This window comes from Cucurbita maxima, unplaced genomic scaffold, assembly GCF_002738345.1.
Source record: "Cucurbita maxima cultivar Rimu unplaced genomic scaffold, Cmax_1.0 Cma_Scf00007, whole genome shotgun sequence".
NCBI classification, from domain to species: domain Eukaryota; kingdom Viridiplantae; phylum Streptophyta; class Magnoliopsida; order Cucurbitales; family Cucurbitaceae; genus Cucurbita; species Cucurbita maxima.
Genome location: NW_019272023.1, coordinates 1957319 through 1977551, shown reverse-complemented (window position 1 = coordinate 1977551; position 20233 = coordinate 1957319). Strand labels below are relative to the sequence as shown.

The 20233-nt window shown below is 34.8% G+C and overlaps 4 protein-coding genes across 5 annotated transcripts; 3 read left to right on the top strand and 1 right to left on the bottom strand.

Moving 5' to 3' along the window:
- The first annotated feature begins 3012 nt into the window (after positions 1–3012).
- Positions 3013–3650, top strand: LOC111481765 (VQ motif-containing protein 25-like). Its single transcript, XM_023127354.1, has one exon. It carries the CDS (start codon positions 3094–3096, stop codon positions 3604–3606), a length of 513 nt encoding a protein of 170 aa, XP_022983122.1. The 5' UTR covers positions 3013–3093; the 3' UTR covers positions 3607–3650.
- A 2048-nt stretch (positions 3651–5698) lies between these two features.
- Positions 5699–12211, bottom strand: LOC111481708 (probable plastid-lipid-associated protein 13, chloroplastic). 2 transcript variants are annotated; one of them, XM_023127276.1, is made up of 7 exons: positions 11785–12211; positions 9773–9894; positions 9605–9685; positions 9376–9472; positions 8922–9143; positions 7553–7605; positions 5699–5931 (listed from the first exon to the last, which is right to left on the bottom strand). In XM_023127276.1, the coding sequence occupies exons 1-6, from the start codon at positions 12028–12030 to the stop codon at positions 7582–7584; spliced, it is 792 nt and encodes a 263-aa protein (XP_022983044.1). In that variant the 5' UTR covers positions 12031–12211; the 3' UTR covers positions 5699–5931; positions 7553–7581. The 2 variants fall into 2 exon arrangements, with proteins under 2 accessions (XP_022983044.1, XP_022983043.1); XM_023127275.1 differs by having other exon boundaries at positions 8927–9143.
- Positions 12212–13086: 875 nt separating this feature from the next.
- LOC111481642 (DNA polymerase delta small subunit) lies at positions 13087–17684 on the top strand. Its single transcript, XM_023127181.1, has 14 exons — positions 13087–13232; positions 13489–13618; positions 14014–14120; positions 14219–14345; positions 14642–14749; positions 15322–15437; positions 15514–15597; positions 16113–16181; positions 16290–16361; positions 16428–16519; positions 16611–16738; positions 16867–16968; positions 17084–17151; positions 17511–17684. The coding sequence occupies exons 1-14, from the start codon at positions 13176–13178 to the stop codon at positions 17565–17567; spliced, it is 1317 nt and encodes a 438-aa protein (XP_022982949.1). The 5' UTR covers positions 13087–13175; the 3' UTR covers positions 17568–17684.
- A 526-nt stretch (positions 17685–18210) lies between these two features.
- LOC111481793 lies at positions 18211–19157 on the top strand. Its single transcript, XM_023127387.1, has 2 exons — positions 18211–18640; positions 18917–19157. The coding sequence occupies exons 1-2, from the start codon at positions 18308–18310 to the stop codon at positions 19004–19006; spliced, it is 423 nt and encodes a 140-aa protein (XP_022983155.1). The 5' UTR covers positions 18211–18307; the 3' UTR covers positions 19007–19157.
- The last annotated feature ends 1076 nt before the right edge of the window (positions 19158–20233 follow it).

Below are 20233 nucleotides of genomic sequence, written 5' to 3'. Positions count from 1 at the left end.
TCCAATACTTCCGACCAACCAGTCCTTTTGTCTTCTTAGCATTCATTACTCTTTTCATGATTGCATTAATTTGAAAATAATATATTTTTTTTCATCCACAAATTATGCATAAATTTGACAAAATTATATCGATTTTGAGATGTGATGGATCATTATATTGAAAAAATAAAATATCTAATTTTTGCAGTTTTTTTCTTCTTATTTTTATTTAAATTTTTCTGAATTATGTGGGCCTAAAGCATTGCAGGCCCAGAAGCCTTAAAACAGTGTTTGGGCCAACCTCCTTAAATTGAGCCCACATGGGTTTTAACTATGTCTTCCGACAAATTTATGTTTCATATTTTGTATCAAATTTATATATAATTTTTATTTGGTCGACAGGGGATGGGATTAAATTAATGAAATTAATGAATTGATTAGCTCAATAATTTTATCTTAGGTTTTCAATTGACCAATAGAAACCATTTTTCATTAGTTAATGAATTTAATTTTGTTAGTCTTGGGGGTGGTTTAATCATAAAGATATTGACTTCAAATGTCAAAGTCTTCTTTTTATATCAACTTGTGTTAACCCTCAATCATATGTTACCATATTATATTAAAAATATTAATTAAAACCTTGGTCAACCAAACTAGCTTATGTGTGATTTAATTTGGATAACCCTTCCACGGAATTTTGAGTCGGTAATCGATTGATTTTGGATGTTAGTTGAAATACGTAGAGATATCTACGGGGTGGGTACGGTGAAGTATTCTCCGTCTTCAATTGTCATCTCCACAAAATTATTTTATTGGATATTAGGATGACGATTCCTCGTTGGAATCAGTTTATGAGTATATGTTGAGACAATATAAGAAAGTGGAGGAGCATGTGGGAAAGACCGAGAAAAAATGGGAATTATTTTGAATATAAAATATGACCCTTTGTTCGGGTAACGGCACCTCTTTGTTTCATGTTGAATTCTATTGAATTTGTTGAGAATTATTGGGAAAGGAGTCTCACACGTTCCTCCCACATTGACAAATTAAAGGAATTATCATGAATTTATAAGTAAGAATAATTATAATTATAATTAGAATAAATTTTTTATAATTTGATTATTCTTTGTCATCGTGTAGTTGACTCATTGGTGGAGAAAAGAAAGAAGAAAAAAAAAGGCAAGTGGGGGAAAAGCCAGCAAGGCAGATAAGGGAATAGCGCGTGAATCACAGACGCGTAGACCGAGAGTAGAGAAGAGTAGATAGTAGAGAGTAGAGAGTAGGTAAGGGCGCCACGTCAGGAGAGGGCATTGGGCATGGTTTCCGCCAAGGGGACACCCACGTTCGGTCATGGCCGTTACGATTCGGACTCAGGCCCGGCCCACATTGCCACGAGACTCGTGTGCTCTCTCTCTGATGACGTGTCAGAACCCACGTCATCTCTGATCCTCACCGTCACTTTCACGTGCGGATCCGACGGTTTCAACATCCTCACACGGAGGACCCTCCCCTCTCCTTCAACTTCTCTGGCCGTAGCCGGCTCCCAAAGTACAGTTGTAAAATTGATTTTTTTTAAAAAAAATTAAATAAATAATTTCTCTAATTGTTTTTTTTGTTTTTGTTTTCTCTTTAAATATTATATATATAAACTTTAAAAAATAAATTAATTTGAAGCTCATGGTTTGTGCTTAGATTTTAATTTTTTTGTTTCTATAATTTTAAATAAAGAATAAGATAATTTTAATGATAATATTATTATTTTGAGATCAATAGTATATAAATGGTAATTAAATCGGATTAAAAAGGGTAAAAGAGGAATAAAAAGAGGGAGGAGATTTGAATAATATATTATTGGGATATTGTAGAGAGATGCGGTTTCCAATTTGGTTTATGGAGGCCAAGTCACATTCTCTATTTTTGTTCATTTATATATATATAAATTTACTTAAACACCCCTTTACCAACTTCTTTACGCGGATTCTTTCATAATAATTAAATAATAATAATAATGAATTTTAAAATAATAAAGAAAAAAAAAAAAAAAAACTACTAGGCGGGTTCTTGTTATTCTGCCCTCCCATACTAAACAATAACATATACAGAAGTGGAATATCACTAACCTTTATTGTTTAAAAAATAATAATTAAAATTGGCTAATTTACCATTTTAGCCCCTTTATTCTTTAAATTTTCATTTAGGTCCTTGTATACTTTTAAAAAGTAACTGGTAATAAAATTTTTACACAAATTTTATATGCACAAACCTTTTGATTTCAATAATTTTATTACGTTTAATATTGTGATATAGAAAAATAAATAAGACTTTAATAGATATTATTTTAAATGTATGAGCTTAAAATAAAAATATAACATTAAATTTTTGTATTATAAAAAAGAATTTATCTTACGGTATGATTCATGATATTGTCATTGATGTTAGCCAGATGTATTAATAAAAGGGACGATTAAGATTTTTTTTCGAGTTCAACTAAGATTTATAGGTATNACAAAAAAAAAAAAAAAAAAAAAAAAAAAAAAAAAAAAAAAAACTCTTGCTAGAGATGACTTTCTATAAGTGTTTAACATCACGTTTACTCAATTTGGGATTATATTATATAGTTTTTTAATTTTTATTTCAATGGTCAATATCAACAAAAGTATTGATATTATAATGATGTTGATATATATATATAAAGACAAACACGTGCAAAAGATTTTTATCTACAAAACAATAATTATTATTATAAATAAATAAAATTAACATTTTTTTGGGAATATAATTATTATTATAAATAAATAAAATTAACATTTTTTTTGGAATATAATTATTGGTAATATACATACTATTACTAATTGGCTGAAAAGGCTCAATTGATTTGAGTTTTTTTTTTAATATAATTTTTATAAATGTTTTGAAAAAATTTCAGAAATTGATTGCGAAATACCACTTCTACCCCTTGTTTCCCTCTTTCACTGTTCTCTCTCTATAAATTCCGGTTCTCTCTCTCTTAATTTCTGTTCAACCAAACACATTCTCTCTCAACCCTTTTTCAGAACAGATTCTCTCCCAAGAAAAAACAAAATTCATTATTATACCTTCGATTTTTCTCTGTAAATGGAGGCGATTATGAAGAAACGGGCTCTGTTGCAGAACTCGGCGCGCCCGGGGGCCATGGCGTTGCACACAGCTTCACACGCAATTTCCAAGCCCAAACCGAAGATTCGTATCATTCACATCTTCGCACCGGAGATTATTAAAACCGACGTCGCTAATTTCCGCGAGCTCGTTCAGAGACTGACTGGAAAGCCGGCGACGGCGGAGGAGAAGATTGTTCCGCCTCAAATTCCTCCGGCAGCAGTGGCGGATGTTGCGACGGCGTTTGATCATCGGAAGTCGGAGATGGGCGGCGGAGAGTGTCGGAGAGTGAAGACGGAAGATCGGGAAGAGGAGGAGGAGGAGGAGGAGGAGGAGGAAGAGGAAGAAGAAGAAGAGGCGTTGAGCGACGTGGTTGGGTTGTGGAACGACGTCGTTGGGTTCGAAGGGTTTATTGAAGAATTGGGTGAAATTCCACTGCTTCCTTCTGCTCACCAAATAATGCATGGTTTTGAAGAAACTCAATTTGCTTGATTTTTTTTTTTTTTTTTTTTTTTAATTTGCTAATTACTCTCCAATTTTCTGTGGTTAATTATATTACATAATTAATTACCATTTGGGTTTTCCTTTTTTTTTTTTTTTTTTTTTTTTAATTTGCTAATTACTCTCCAATTTTCTGTGGTTAATTATATTACATAATTAATTACCATTTGGGTTTTCCTTTTTTTTTTTTTTTTTTTTTTTTTGGTGTATTAAATGGTTTGTTTGTGGGAAAATATACATTTTTCTTTTTTATTTTCACATTTTCTTTTTATAGGTTTTTAGCTAGTTTTTTTTCCCCTTCACTATGATAATTTAATCTTTTAGAAAAAGGATTAAAATTATTACAAAAATATTAATTTTTTAAAGTACATTTTAAAATTTAATAAAATTTTGAAAAAAATATATATAGAATTTAAGCCAATTTTGTGTGTGTGGTGTGAGTGCATATTGTTTTTCTTTAAGTAATCCACCAGAAAACAAAATCTAAAATTTTGGAAAATATTTATTAAATTAAAAAGAAAATAGCAAAAGTCGAATTACCCATTGATATATGTTCCTTTGGAGACGACAAATAAATAAATAAATAAATAAATCAACTCATAATATCGCAAATTGACGTGGAAATTAAATTAAAATTTTCATTTGTTTAATCCCAATGGATGGGGCAGTTGCCAATGTCTTTCTCGACGTTTTTCATTATCAAATACAAAATAAATAAATAAATAAATTGGTTGGCAAATGAAGTTAGAACGTGTTCATCCACATTAATTTTTTATTAATTAATTCCTTTTCTTGCAAGAATTGCTTGTTTTTTTTTAATATATATAATTTATTTAACAATCGAAGTCGCCTCCCACTAGTATATATGCAACTATTTCACAAATTTAAATTATTTTATTAATTAGATTCAAACTTCCCCTTTATAAGAAATAGGGGGAATAATATAACAAGAAATTAGAATTTGGCCAATTTTCCAACTATCAAATCATATAATATCAATTTGTTTTTAATTAAATTGTACTAGCATTTTAAATAAATGATAATCTTTTTTATTAAATTGATATGATAATAAATAAATTACTAGTCACAGCATATTGATGATGTTAGCAAATAGAAGTAGGTTGCTCAAAATATTGAAACAATAATGGATTAAGCGTTTGAAGTAATATGCTCGAGTCGATCAAATATTTTATTTAAAAAATTATGTCTTGTTCTTGAAAGGGGTCGATCAACCCTAGAGGACTCGATGGCTTAACAATCCAGTGAATAAGTTGATTCAGAGAGATAATCCGGGCTTTAGATACTCGTCCTACTTCTAAATCTCGATAGAAATGGGGAGTGCAGAGGATCAAAATAAGTTATGAAAATTGATGTGGCAGCTTAAAGGTTATGCTTGGATTCTTTTCGTTTTATCTGAATTAAAATTAAAAAAGATTTATGTGCCGCCGCCGCCGCCGGATCTGAAGCCGGCCAAGGAAAAAAAAACACAAAGCAAACAAACAAACATTTAAAAACAAACAAAAATAAGAAACTTTTCAATCTTTTGTGTTTTCATTACCTATGACGTGATAGTTACCATAAAATTAAATAATAAATAATAAATAACTAACGAAATAAATAAAAAGTAACAAATAAATGAAACAAATAATTTTTAGTGAGCCTTCATTTTTATTAATAATATAAAAAAACTAGTTAAAACATCCTCCGCTAAGAGACCAAAAATTCATCAACTCAAGAGGCCAAAAATTCATCCGACCAAGAGACATTTGTAAGAAATTCAAACAAATCAGAACCAAAAAAAAAAAGAAAAAAGAAAAAAGATCATTAAATATGGAGTCGGCAAATGGCACTTAATGCATTGGAACACATGCCTGGTTGCTGGCCAAGGCTGCAGGCTGCAGGCTGCAGGCAAGAAAAGTTTCGAAGCAGTTCCATGAAATCAAAAAATGGGGCAAGGATGGGGACAGAGAAGGACCCCCCAACTGCAATTTCCACTACTTTTTTTTGTTCTTTTTTCCTAATTCACTTCTTTAGTTGCATGAATGAATTCTTTTACCTTTTGGCTAAGTTTTATGGCAGAAAGGACTAAAGAATTTTTCAATTGCTATGTCATTCATAAATTGGAAGTGTGTGGGAGGAAAAGGCAAAAGAACCTGACAGGGAGAGAGTGAGAGATGGAATTAATTATTTATAATGGAAGTGCATTAAAGAAAGATTACACTAGCTTTCATAGTCTGTCGTGCTTGGCTCCAGGGGAGATGGAGGAGACTCCAGCCTTGTAAGAACTTCAGGCACGCCAGAAGTATCCCTAATAATCTGTACCAATCCAAAACCATTTGCAAATTACTCATATTCTTCTAAATCTCAAATGCAATTTCATATTTCAATATTTTAACAATAAGAAAGCTGGATGTTTTTTTTTTTCAATATTTTAACAGTCTACTTTGGTTTTCAGTGGTTGTCAATATTGATGTTGAGGAAAATGAGGAATGATTTGGGAGGGATGAAAGAGGAGGAATTGTAAAATTACAAGATGTGGTATTGAAGTTTTAAAGAACAAAAGTTGGGAATGGGATGATAACCAAGTTTTGGGAAGATGAGTGGGTAAGATGATGGTCCTTTGGCAGTCAAGGTTCCAGTGTTGTATTACAGAATGTGGTGGTGGATTAAGTCACAATAGAAGAATTTTGCATGAAGAAAAGGAAAATAAGTTAATGTTGTTGCTGCAGATGGCTAGTTCTGTTGAGATCAAGGTATAGACAAAAAAAAAAGTTTGGTCGTTGGAACCAAGTGTTGCCCCTTGGTGAGGGCTCTATTTCACAAATTGGCTGATGCTGCTAAGATCTTAAGTAGCTTTAAAGTTGACAAAAACAGGCCAAAGTCTTCCTTTGATCAGCATGTGTAGAGAGCCTAAATACAACGGAGAGGCTGCAAGGAACATGTCCTTGTTTAAGTTTCAAATCCTTTTCGATGTTCTTTGTGATTGGAGGATAGAGAAATGTTGCGATGCATTGTTTTCTAGTCCTTTCTGTAGGAATTTGTGGGACCATTTGCTGAATTTGGTGAGACTATTGTGGGTATTTCATCATTGTGAAAGAGAGCGTGAAGCAATTATTACGTGGAATTCCTTTCAAAGGAAAAGCAGGGAACTTGTGAACGATGCTGTAAATTCTTTTTTGTGGAATATATGGTTATGGTTAGAAAGGAATATAGATCGTTTAATGGGTGGCGGAAGTATGACGGATATTTTCAATTGTTCTTAACAAAGGTTCTTTACGATATATCATTAGTTTGGTAGTTTGAGGATTTTTCTGTTTCTGGTTTAAATTATATTTTGAACTCTTTTTTTGTTCGAAATATTGTTGTAGGGGAAATTTGAATTGTTTCGGGGTCGTCTTGTGTTTCGGGGGAGTCTTGTGTTTTTGCTGCATAAGAAAAGCTATACTAATGCTGTTTTTGCTGTTGGGGGGTAGTTTGAACTCTTTTTCTGTTCGTAACTTTTCACTCTATTTTAATGAAAAGTTATATAAGTTCAAGACCATGCAATTTTGCAGATCAATGGCTCTAATCTCTATAGTGGTAACCTTCACTTATATTCACACAATCTCTCAAATTCCCATACAAAATCCCTTTCTTACTCTTCCTTCCCTATTGCTTCTAGACTAAGTGAAGCTTTTCCTTCCTATCAGAAAGACATTGTCATGCACAAATGACATGGCTTCCTATTCATAGTTTTGCTAGATAAAAATATTGACTAAAACGTCAATTTTAAATAAGATCAATAAAACAGATGGTAACGGACTCACTTGGTGCATAACCAAATCAATCTAGTTGATGGATGCACTTTATTGACATGAATGGGACTTTTGTTCTTTCTCTAAATCCATCATACCATATAAATGATAGAAAGTTCTGATCCAAATAGAAAATTACTTACTAGAATTTCCTCATCAAGATAAGAAATCATCATGAGCCTCTGATAAGATCCAGCTGCAGGCACATAATGGTAAAGAGGTTTAGCATGAAGTTGAAACAATTAGAAAAGAGCTCATATTTTGTTCACTTTTAACATAGGTGCAAAAAAGGAGAGACAATAAATGATCAGATGTGACACTATCAAAACATAAAACTTAATATCCATTCCAATGCATCAACTGTCAACTGAGCCATTCTTTGGCAAAGGTCCATGATTAATGGTTTTGACAAGCATCCAAGACCATGAAATCACTTCAGACTTATAAAGCAGAGTCCAAAATGTCAAACTATAATATTAATGATTCGAATTTAAACTGCTTTACATGGATTTTCATAGCTATTCTACTTTCTTAATCAGTGTTACTTGGAAGATATTCTGTTACTTGGAAGATATTCTCTAAGTCCTGGGATTGTGCTGAGAAGATTCCTTACCTCCCTCACTATTCTTTTCTATCATGATCTTCACCTTTTATATGAATGAATCTTTAGCTGTTTTCTTATCAGATAGTCAGCTTCATAATACAATCGTTGTGATAAAAGGTTTTTAAACATCACAATCTATATTCAAACTTGAAGTATTAATGAACCACAAGCTGTTTGGTCTTCAGGGGTTGTAAACCGCAGCTTGTGGGGAGCTGGATGGCAGAATCTCTATCAGAGTGGTGGCTTAAGGGAAAACCAAGAGTTCTCTGGATACATCTTTTAAGGAAATCCCTTCGGCTTCTCTGGAAGGAGGAATTCTAGAGTCCTCTCAGATATGAATACTTCTCTAGCCTATTTTTGTGATCTTGGAAAGTTTATGGTCTCTAAGTGGAGTGGGCAACACAAGCTTTTTATTTATTTATTTATTTATTATTACTCCATCTACAATGTCAACCTAGACTGGAGGACTTGGGAAAAAGGATGCCTTGTGCCATTGCACCATAGGCTGTTCTGCTTGGCTGTTTGTCTTTTGGATGAATTTCTTCTATTTTTCTCCTAAAAAAAAAAAAAAAAGATCACAGTAATGAACCACAAGCTTTGTACTTCCATAATCAGTTTTACCGTGATCAATAGACAAATGTTCAAACCAAGACTAAAATCATCGATTAAGTCCAAAATGAGTGGAACAGTAGAATTATGAAAGCAACGGGTCTTCTAAGAGGACGTAGCCCCATTCCCCACAGATGTTGTAATGTTTTCAACAGGTCCTCTCAATAGCTTTTCATATTGGATGTGTGAAATAAATAATAATGTTAAAAATAAAATAACCGCGGATGAAGAATGAAAAATTAAAAATAATCTGTCAGCTTTAATAAATTGATAAAATTAAAGAAATCGTGAAAAAGTACCATACTTAGAGGAACTTTTAGCCCACTGGCAAGGACATCTTTGATAGGAACTGGAAGTTGCTGCATTGTGTTGACTGCCTGATTAAATAAGCCTTTCAGCTGTTCTGGTACTGCTTGTTCACTAACAGAAGGTGTTTCAAGTATCCCTTCAATATATTCCTCTTTCAGTCGTAAGGGTCCCTCCACAGATAACTTGGTGGACAAAATAACTTTACTCTCTATCTGCAGTTGCCAGTAAAACCTTAATTCATAGCCCACTAATCTCAGAAGACAAACACAATCAGGTCAAAGAAACTAGTAAGAGTAGTCCCAACAGAAAAGGAATTACGTAATTTCATTTAACACATCATCTGATAAAATATCGGGCTGAGAAACTAGATGATGAGATGTCATATTCACGCGGGTGAATCGAAAGCTGAATATTATAAAATATAGTTACAAGCTCAAAGATTACCGCGTTTAATAGCTTAACATTAGCAGTAATCCTAGCAGTTCCATCTTTGATAAAAGCGTCCAGTTTTGACAAATTAGCCAGAGTTGACGGAAATCTCCTACAAGAACAAAGAATCTCAGCTATGATGGCACTCGAATTTTTCAGTAACATTTTACCTGACAATGTGGCTACGGAAAAAAAGAAAATAAAAGAAAAGAAAAGAAGTACTAGTACAGAAATATAGGCTTACTGAAATATTAACGTAGCAGCAAATCCTGGACTTCCAGAACCAAACCATTCAAAATTCCATCTACCTTCCAGAAAAGGGGACCTGAGCAACTAAAACATACAAGTAAAAACATCCAAACCCACAGAAAGTATTTAAAAGACTAAAAAAGAAGATCTACAAGAAACATACGTTGTTGGTCGAGAAGTTGGATTAAGACGCTCAAGACCAGTTATTCTCTCATTCACATCAATTCGCTGAATATCCGTTGTTTTTCCAGTAACTAAAGCCTCAAAACCACCAGCATCTTTGAACTGAAACAATTGATCTACATTAGAAACAACAAAAATAAAACTTAATAACGTGAAACTGACATACAGAAGCGAAGACTTAGAATTTGTATGTACAAACATCGTAGAGATACGTATCACTGTTCAGAAAAATACATAACAGAAATTCACACATCACTATTAACACAGTTGCACTTGATGGAGTGCATACATTCATACTAATTTTTTTTTAATCAATAACCGAACATTGGTTAAGAAAAAAATGAAAGAATACAAGAGTATACAAAAAGAAAACCCACAAAAAGGAAGGTAAAGTACAAAAAGGGCCTCCAATCCAGTACAATGAGACCTAACGGATTATTACAATAGGCTTCGTCATTGAATCCCATAGAGAAACATACAATCCAACCAAAGACAAAACCTCGCTTGAAGATCTCTCAATATTGGTTAATATTCTATTGTTCCTCTTTCCCCAAAGGTCTCACAGAGTGGCGCACACACCAGCTTACCACAAATACCTTCCCTCTTCATGAAAGAGAGGTTGGAGAAGTAACTCCTCAATCATCTCTCTGTAGTCCCTATACCTAGTCAAGCTTAGATCGGACTCCCCACAGAATTGGTTTCATATTGTGTACGCAAAATCACAACTCCAAAGAATATGATCAAATCCTTTACCGCCCTTATTGCAAAGATGCAACACAACCATGCCATCAAGTTGGGCACCTCCTTGCCACACTGTCCAAGGTGTTAATTCTTTCGTGGAGGGCTGTCAAACTTAACTTTTACCTTCTACAATGAGACAAAGCATAAATCACTTGAGGGAGAAGGATTAACCAAACAAAGAAAAAATGATTTACACGAGAACACTTCTGTTAGATCAGGATTCTAAATACGAACAATCCTTCTCTCCATACAACAAAACTCTCCAACCAAAGAAAGAAGGTCAACAAAATCCGATATTTTTCTATCAAACAAAGCATGCCAGAACCCGAATCAAGGCAAAAGCAAGGAAAAGAAGGAAAGAACATAGACTGAAACAGATCGATAGGCATAAATTCATACTCATAAAACTTACCCGAGTTTCAAAGTAAGAGAAAAAAGAAAAATAAATGTTCTGGAAAGGTAGATTAAGAGATTGGAACTGTCTCCCAATCTATTCTATTTCTTGAATTCATACATTACGATGTTTCAAATCACAGAGAATAGTGGGTGAATACACGTTCTATTGAAAAAATTCAGCCTACAAAATGTTAGACCAAAAGAAATAATTGAAAAGATAATGAATTCTGCGAGGAGAGGATGCATTTCTCCTAACCATCTCGTTCAGAAATGTGACAGCTCCCTCTTTCAGTTCCCATTAGTTAAAACAGTAAGACTAACTATTTTTTAGATAATTTTGGGCCAGTTGAAGATTAGAAAGAGAGAGAAAAAAAAAAAAAAAACAATTTTAAAAAACAAAACTTTATTGTTTATAAAAAGGGTGTAAGGGGATCGGGGGGATCATCTTTTTTTTTTTTCTTTTTCTCTTGACCCAAGATTAAAAGCTCATTGAGGTAAACCACCACAAATTGATATCGGAGCCATTTTGAATTCTAATCGTCAACCAGCTTTCTCAGTTCCAGGAAAACTGCTACCAACTTATAGTGGGAAACTAAAAATATCAAACTACGTACTCCGTTACATTCAAATTACAGAAAAGTAGCTTCTCTAAACAAAAAATGGCATTAAATCAAGCATGTTTTCAATTTTCACAACGCAATGTATTTTTTACTGCATAAGGAACATTAACCTCAGAATACTAAAATCACCGATATACATACATAATCCCCTGTCTGTGCTACGCTCTACTAACACCGCCATCGTTGAAGTGAAACAAATTAATACTACTTAAGAAACTCAAACACTGATACTCACAGCCAACAGTAGCGATTCTTTAGCAGAGAGTCTCTCCATCTCCTTGGCATATATCGCCGGAGATCCTTGTGCGGCCTGCTGAACCATAGCTCTACAGAACCGCCTGCGGAGAATTCTCCGGCAACGACCATTGGACGGCAATCTGGACTGCAGAGCCAAGGAAGTTAGAGTGCTGGGAGAAACCAGCGGTGGACGACGGAAACGAATTGATGAGACTGAAGGGAGAGAAGCGTGTAGAGACGCCATTGGAGAGGATCGCTTTCAGCTGTAACAGCAATTGAGAGATGGAAATTGTGAAGAACGGTTCCGGAGTTCGGAAGAGAGAGAGAGAGAGAGAGCGGAGGAGTGTGGCAATGGGGGAGAAATCTACAGCATTGCCTCTGCACCGGAGAGATTCTTCTTGGCCAATCAATTGCGACCGCGTGTCTGTGGAGATTTTTTAAGCCTAATTTTATTTTATTTTTATAAATGAACGCCTCACATCCTAATTTGTAAATTATGGACCGCGTGTCTTCTTTCCTCTCTATTTTTCTTTTTGCATAATTTTTTAAATTTCATAATTTACAAATTTTCTTTAACCTTCTAACTGGGCCACGTGAGTGGGCTGCAGAAGCTGGAGCGGCCCAGGTACGGCCCATAATTTACAAATTTCTTTAACCTTTTAACTGGGCCACGTGAGTGGGCTGTAAAAGCAGGAGCGGCCCAGAAACGGCCTATAATTTACAAATTTTCTTTAACCTTTTAACTGGGCCTCGTGAGTGGGCTGTAAAAGCTCAGGTACGGCCCACAATTTAATTTTTTTAACCTTTTAACTGGGCCACGTGAATGGGCTGCAAAAGCTGGAGCGGCCCATGTACGGCCCATATTTTACAAATTTCTTTAACCTTTTAACTGGGCCACGTGAGTGGGCTGTAAAAGCAGGAGCGGCCCATAAACGGCCTATAATTTATAAATTTTCTTTAACCTTTTAACTGGGCCACGTGAGTGGGCTGTAAAAGCAGGAGCGGCCCAGAAACGGCCTATAATTTACAAATTTTCTTTAACCTTTTAACTGGGCCTCGTGAGTGGGATGTAAAAGCTCAGGTACGGCCCACAATTTAATTTTTTTAACCTTTTAACTGGGCCACGTGAATGGGCTGCAAAAGCTGGAGCGGCCCATGTACGGCCCATAATTTACAAATTTCTTTAACCTTTTAACTGGGCCACGTGAGTGGGCTGCAAAGCTGGAGCGGCCCAAGTACAGCCCAAGTTTTTCTCTTAGAATTTTAGAATTGAAGTTTTGGGGAATGAAAAAGCAGTCTGGAAATTGCGCCAATTTTTAAGCGAGGGAATTCTACGGTTCTACCCTACCGATTGAGGTTCGTCGGAGTAAAATCATTCTCTTCCTCGCCATGGAAATCGATTCACAGAAGAATCTCCAGCGCAAGCAGTGTACCTATGAAATATTGGTATCTCTCAGTCTCTTCTATTTCTTAGTTCGCTGTTAATTTCCTCGAAAGTTCTTTTGGCTTTCCCGCCTTTTTTCTTTCCCCCAGCACGGCTACTTTGGAAGTGGGAGAAAATTTCCCTTGTTATTTGCTCGTTTCACTTACTTCAGTAACGGAATACAATGAAGGCCGGAAAATGCGCGGGAATTGGGAACAATCTCGCGGGTTTGTTGTTTATTTGTTTGTTTTTTGGGCTAAATGATGTTATTTGATGTAGGATGAGCAGTACAAGATTCAGAAGGAGACGTACAAGGGCCAGCAATACAGTCATATTTACTTTGTTCGACTCCACTTGATAAGAACGATACTTCATTCACTTGTATCTAAGTGGAAACCCCATTTACCTGGTATTTATTTTCCCCTTTCATTTTATTTTTCTATTTGATACCATGAGAAGTGGGATGGAAAGTGGATTTTGTTCTGGATGCATGAGTACATAATAATTATTGATTTTAGGGTCCTTTAATCGGTTCATTTTCTCCCTTTTGGTGGGTTTTGATATCTTAACACATTCAAAAGTTCAGTGTTCGTATTGATATGGTTGGACTCAATTTAGGATGGATTTGAACCAATCCTTACTTTAAATAGCATTTTAGCTTTTCGTCTTGCATGTAAGTTGCAAGTGTAACTGTTTAAGCATTGTGTTTTTAATCATAATTTAAGGTAGAATTTAGAAGGAATTTCTTGAGGAATGGGTTTTATGGGTCAGTTGAAATTTTTTCTTGAAAACAATGTCTTGCAGTTCGTACTGTATTGGAGTTGGAGGAAGGCAAGGAATGTGTCATCGTTGGAACCCTCTACAAGCACATGAAACTTAAACCTACCATTCTGGACGAGTATTCAAAGGAGGTAATACTTCAAACAAATATGTCAACTACCATTTATACGACTCTTTTATGATTTTGGCTTTATGGGATTTGATTGAGACACTTAAATGGAATGTACAGAGATCTGTCACCCCACTTGTTAAGCCACACAACTTTATGCATCCAGATGATTATCTAGTCTTGGAAGATGACAGTGGGAGAGTAAAGCTTTCTGGGGCTGTGCTTTTACCTTCTGTATATGCTACAGGTCCGTATCACAGAATAAAATCGAATAGAACTATGATGCCCTTTTCCCAGCTATATCCTCGAGGAATTGCATAAAATTGTGATCAATTTTTTGAGCATGTTGGTACATGCTGCACCTGTTCATCCTCTAACTTCTCTTCTAGTTTTGTATGAGTTGATTCATATTGCAATTTTTGTTGCTGCTCATGTATTGTTTTTCTTCCCTGCTGCAATTAATGCAACTTGCAACAATTCATAATGTGTAAACCAATATTTTGTTCGGGAGCACGTTAATGTATTGTCTATTATGTGTGCCAGGGATTATTGTTGCATTGCATGGAAAGGAAACCTGTGTTGGTGACTTTTTTGTTGATGACATCCTAGAAGCTGGCTTGCCACCTCAGATAGAGCGGCCTCTCATACCAAGTAAGATGGGATAACCTCCCTCTTTTTTTCGTATTTACTGTTTCCATCTTTTGACAGGAGTGAAATGGATTCAATTATTATGTAGTGAGAGGTTTAATCACGTATTTTTGTTATACTTTAATGTCACCAATTGCTGCCATATTAGTTTATTGTTCCTTAAATAGTTGAGGATTCATTACTTGTTATTTATTATTTATGGGTAGAGCTTTGAGAATGTGAGCATTTTGAAGCCTCGAGGAGGGTGTATAGATAAGAGTCATGCTTTACTTTTTAATGAAATGTCTGTCAATTGCAACATATTTTGTGCGATTGTGGTGAACGACCAGGGGGCACTGCTCTTCACTCACTTTTGAATTGTTCCTTAATACGACTGGCTGTTTCTCTGTAGATGGATGATGGTTACCGTTTGATTAATTAGACTAAGGTCTCCTCATAGTGGAATGTGGTTTGAATATTAATAATCTTCCTAAGAGAATATGACACTCCTTTCAAAATGATTATGAAGGTTCATGAGGGTCCAAGATGCTTTATAGCAGTATTTCTTATATTAAAAAAGGTTCAAATGTATGCAGACGAAGATAAATACGTGGTTTTTGTGTCGGGCCTAAGTATTGGGAGCAGTTGCTCTAATCCTCTACAGTTTCAGCTGCTTGTTGATCATATAACAGGACATTTAGGGGATGAGAAGGTTGGTTTCATCTTTATATTTTCCCTCTCTAAATGTTTATCAGTTGCTAAGATTTTTAGAACCATTAACTGAACAGGAACAAGGGATTGCGGCTCAAGTAGTTCATGTTGTTATTGCTGGGAATTCCGTTGAAATTCCTCGTGGACTTTTAAATGGGCAGGTAGAGGCTTCACAAACTATGTTTCTGATATATCCTGTTTCAATATGTTTAAATATGTTGCCGAGATCAGTTTATTTTCTTTAACGAATGTAGTATCTTTTGTTGTCATTACCTACGAATGAAAGAATTGAAAGGCTGGTCTTCTTGAACTTTTACAAGAAGCCTTGAATGGAACAATTCGTTTTATGGTTTTTCTTGATTAATTTACTGGAGTTCTTATTTAACATGTAATTTTCTAATTTCGAGAAGAAAATGAAAGAAAACAAAAAGAAAGGAAACGTAATCGTTTTCTTTGGAATACTATGAAGGGCAGTCTATGATAAAACGTAATCACATAAATCATGTAATTTTCTAATTTCGAGAAGAAAATGAAAGAAAGGTTAACGTGACGTTTGTTAGATAAGGATAAGGGTAAATTTAGAGCTATCCCAGTATTCAATTAATTTCTGTGCATTCCCTAGTAATGTCAGGGATGCTAGGCTTTTTGTTGATGCATGCATGATGTATTTCTGCAGCACTTATCTGCTAAGGACCAAACGAAGCTGACAGAACCGCTTAAAGAGTTAGATATCCTGTTGAATCAGGTTCTTATCCAGTTGATTCTCAGTCCAACTTTTTATCAAATTCAAATTTATATTCTTATTTCCTTTAATCCAATTACCTGATTGTAAATCCATTATCCTTTTCATCAGCTTGCTGCAGGTTTATCTGTGGACATCATGCCGGGTCCCAGTGACCCAGCCAATTTTTCGTTACCCCAGCAGGTTACAGCCGAAACTCCTGCTTTTTATCCCTTGTTTGATTTGTCCATAATGTCATTTTCGTTGCAGCCTTTGCACAGATGCCTTTTTCCTGGATCGTCAGCTTATAACACTTTCAGATCTTGCACTAACCCTCATTGTTTTGAGCTTGATAATTTCAGGCAAGTCAATAATGTCATCCTGATAGGGTAATTGGCTGTTTAGTGTGAACTTGAATCAGCCACACTTCAATTGGTAGTCCTTTGGTTTCAGGTTTCTTGGAACATCAGGCCAGAATGTGGACGATCTTGACAAGTATTCCGAAGCTAAAGATAAACTTGAATTTATGGAGAGGAGCTTGAGATGGAGGCATCTAGCACCAACTGCTCCAAATACTCTTGGTACATGTTACATTCTTATTTGTGTTGGTGGATAAGCCATTGAAACAATCTCTTCTTGATTTTATAAAAAAATTTGCAATAATATAAAACTTTTCATAAGTAGTATTTATATTGTTCGAGCCTTACAGGTTGTTACCCTTTCACCGATCGAGATCCTTTCCTGATTGAAAGCTGTCCTCATGTCTATTTTATTGGCAATCAGGACAAGTTTGATACTCGCTTAATAAAGGGTATATTTTCACATAAACTCTCTATATTAATTAGTATAATTGCTGATTTACTTCTCCTAAAGGATGTATGAACAAGGTAATTTATTGTCATGTATATTACTTTTTGAAAATGCAGGTTCTGAAGGACAGATGGTAAGACTCATCGCAATTCCAAGATTTTGCGAGAATGGGGTTGCCGTAATGGTAATTTTCTTTTACTGATTCACCTTTACCCAATATTTATACTTGTTTACCGCATCTCCCCTAGTCATTACTGTTGGAGTGAAAAGTTGTTAGATCAAAGGTTGAAGCATGTTGTTTATATAGAGAATTACCAATACAAATATTTATTCTCAACAAATTGGCCCTCATTTGTTTGTCGAACTTTTAATGTTCATGCAACCAAATGATCTGCATCGTCGTCGTCTTTTTCCTTGGAAACTTCATTAAAGTCGAGAGAGGCTATGGATATTTTTTGTGTGTTTTTTACTGGCCCCCCTCCATCTTCTGTATCTCAACTATAATTGATTCCAAAGATAATGTTGTCCTCATCCCCTTTGCAGCTTAATTTGAGAAATCTCGACTGCCACGTTCTGAGTTTCGAGACTGAATTCAGCTGATTATTATGTCAAAAGAAACATTAAAGCGATCGATCGAGAATCTGGTTTGGAATTCAGTTGTTTATGTATGGTGTAAAAAGGGTTTGCAGTGAAATGCAGAATGATCGCCATTTTCTCAACAGTTCATCTTCTGGGGAGGAGGATGATAGTGCTAAATTAATATTTTTTTTAGTAAGGATTAGTGTGAGTTTAGTCCCATTTTTTTTTAAAAAAAATTGTGTTTAAATAGGTCTGTAAAATTTTAATTGTTTTTTTTATTAGTAAATTTCTTAAAATTTTAATTTTTTTAAAATTAATTGATATATTAAATATAAATTAGAAATCTAAAATTTGGATCCAAATCCGAGAAGAAAATAAAATAATAAACCCAGAAAGCATGACCCGACCCGACCCGACAAGATCCGTTATTCACGTCGCCGTCGGTCAAAGGAATCGGGATCCTTGTCAGCAAGAACATGGGAATTTCAGAAAACGCAAATGAGGACACGTCGGATTGTCTTCTTCGGACCAAACAAACGCCCTCTCTGTGTTTCTCTCTTATTGCTCTGTCTCTCCATTATCACTCCCTCAACGGCTATATTTGAAAACTTGATTAAATTGGAAAAAATACAAAATTATTCGTTCACTAACCCCAACGGCTTAATTTCTCCCTTTATTATTCTAAACCCATATTCCCAATTTCTCACTCTATCTCCACTTTCCCTTTTCTTCTCTCTCTCTCTCTCTCTCTCTCTAGAACCATGGATTCTTCTTCACTTGGCGTTAATGGCAGTGTTCAGCATGTTCCCAGGAAGTCCTCTGACCAGCTTTTGAAGAAGTTTGCAGAGGTGGGCTCGGAGTCCGGCGGCGGAAGGAGGCTGTCGACAGTGGTTAAGAGGCGGCGGAGGAGGCCGAATGAGGAGTGCGAGAGCCCATCCGGCGGCGGTGTGGTGGAGCGGAAGTGGCTGATTCCGCCGGCGGGGAGGAAATCGGTTGTGTTGAAGAAAATCGGGATTGGAAGTGGCAGTGGAAGGTCTCAGCAGCTGAGGATTAGAGATTTTAGAAACAAATCTTTCCTTGGAGCCATTCAAAAGGTAATTCCATATTTTTTAATTGCATTCACTAGATTATAATTCAATTTTAAAATGAATTAATTTTGTTTTGTTTTCCTTTTTTCTTCTTAATTTAAAAAGTATTTAATAGATAATATTTATTTCTTCATCATAAATTGCTCAAATAAGCCTAAAAATATGTATTATCCATAAATATAAAATATATATAGTTAAAATTTTATATTAAATTCATGAAATTGTTAACTATAAAATGATTATAATATATATAATAATGTATTTTTGGGGTGTACGATGCAGACGTGGCGAAGAACAGTGGAAGGGGCATCAAAGGTGTTATTAGAGAAACATTACAACACTCACAGACGTTTGATAAGTGACATTGTCTGATTCTCTAAATTATTAGATGAGGCTGAAATCTCCTTTTTACCCCTCCCCCTAATATTATACCTTCTTCATTCCTTCCTGCTTTTTTCTTTTATTCCATTCACTTTGTATTTGCTTCTTATTCTATTTACTCTACAAGGAAGCTCTTTGTGCTTCTCGGTGTCGAACTAAGCGTTTTTTATACCAAAAGTGTGAATTCGGTTCACTACGAGCTTTTTTTTAAGTGGTTAGTTTCTTTTCTCGTGACGCACGAGTAATATTTTCCTTTGACCATTACAATGCAAAACAATGTGCGAACTTTAGATATTCTTTACACAGAGTGCAAGGTTCAATGATATTTTTATTAATTTAGCAAAAAAAATATTACAATACCGTCAGTGCAGATTGAAAATTATCGAATATGTAGATTGAAAATTTGCATATCTGTATAATCATAGTTAGACAAATGTAAAGCAGTTCCTTTCTTATATATCCAACTATATGAGATTAGTTTTATTATGATGACCTTCTAGAATAATTTCTCGTGAAGTTCTATTATGTTTTATTTGTACTTATTATCTCGACTTTTAGCCCGAGAGAGATAAAAGGAAAATAGGAAGCTTGTGATCCCGAACCAAACCCAAAAGGGCAAAAAGAAAAAGAACATCTTTCTTCTTCTTCACAATTCACAATTCACATTCACCTTGTGCCTTTCATTTCCCCACCTCTCCCACTTTTCTTTCTACTCGATTCAAGAAAAACTAGCTCTCATCCTTTGCCGTCCACGTGTCCTCTGTTCGTCCCTCGTCCTCACCTCTAAAATTTCATATTTGGTTCTCTATTAACTTCATCCCGATCCAACTCAATACGGTCCTTTAAAAAATATTATAGAAAAAAATAAATTAGCTAATTTATCAACGCTATTGTTGTCAATGAATTTTAATATAATGTGTTCGATCATAATTACATTATTTTGATCATTTAAATAGATTATTTATCGTTTAAAAATGATGAAAAATGCGAGATGCAAATCTAATTAAAAAAATAGAATAATAAATTAGAAAATGATAAAGAATTTTAAAAAAATCATAGATTTGATTTAGTTAACTATGAAGGATAATATTATATAATGTCACTTATTTTATTTATACCTAATAATCATTTTTTAATTTATTTTAAAAATTAAAGCGGTGGTTGCAATTAGTCAAACTCCAAGGTGATCGCTGCCTGTGGTTTTTCGGTGGCAGAAAT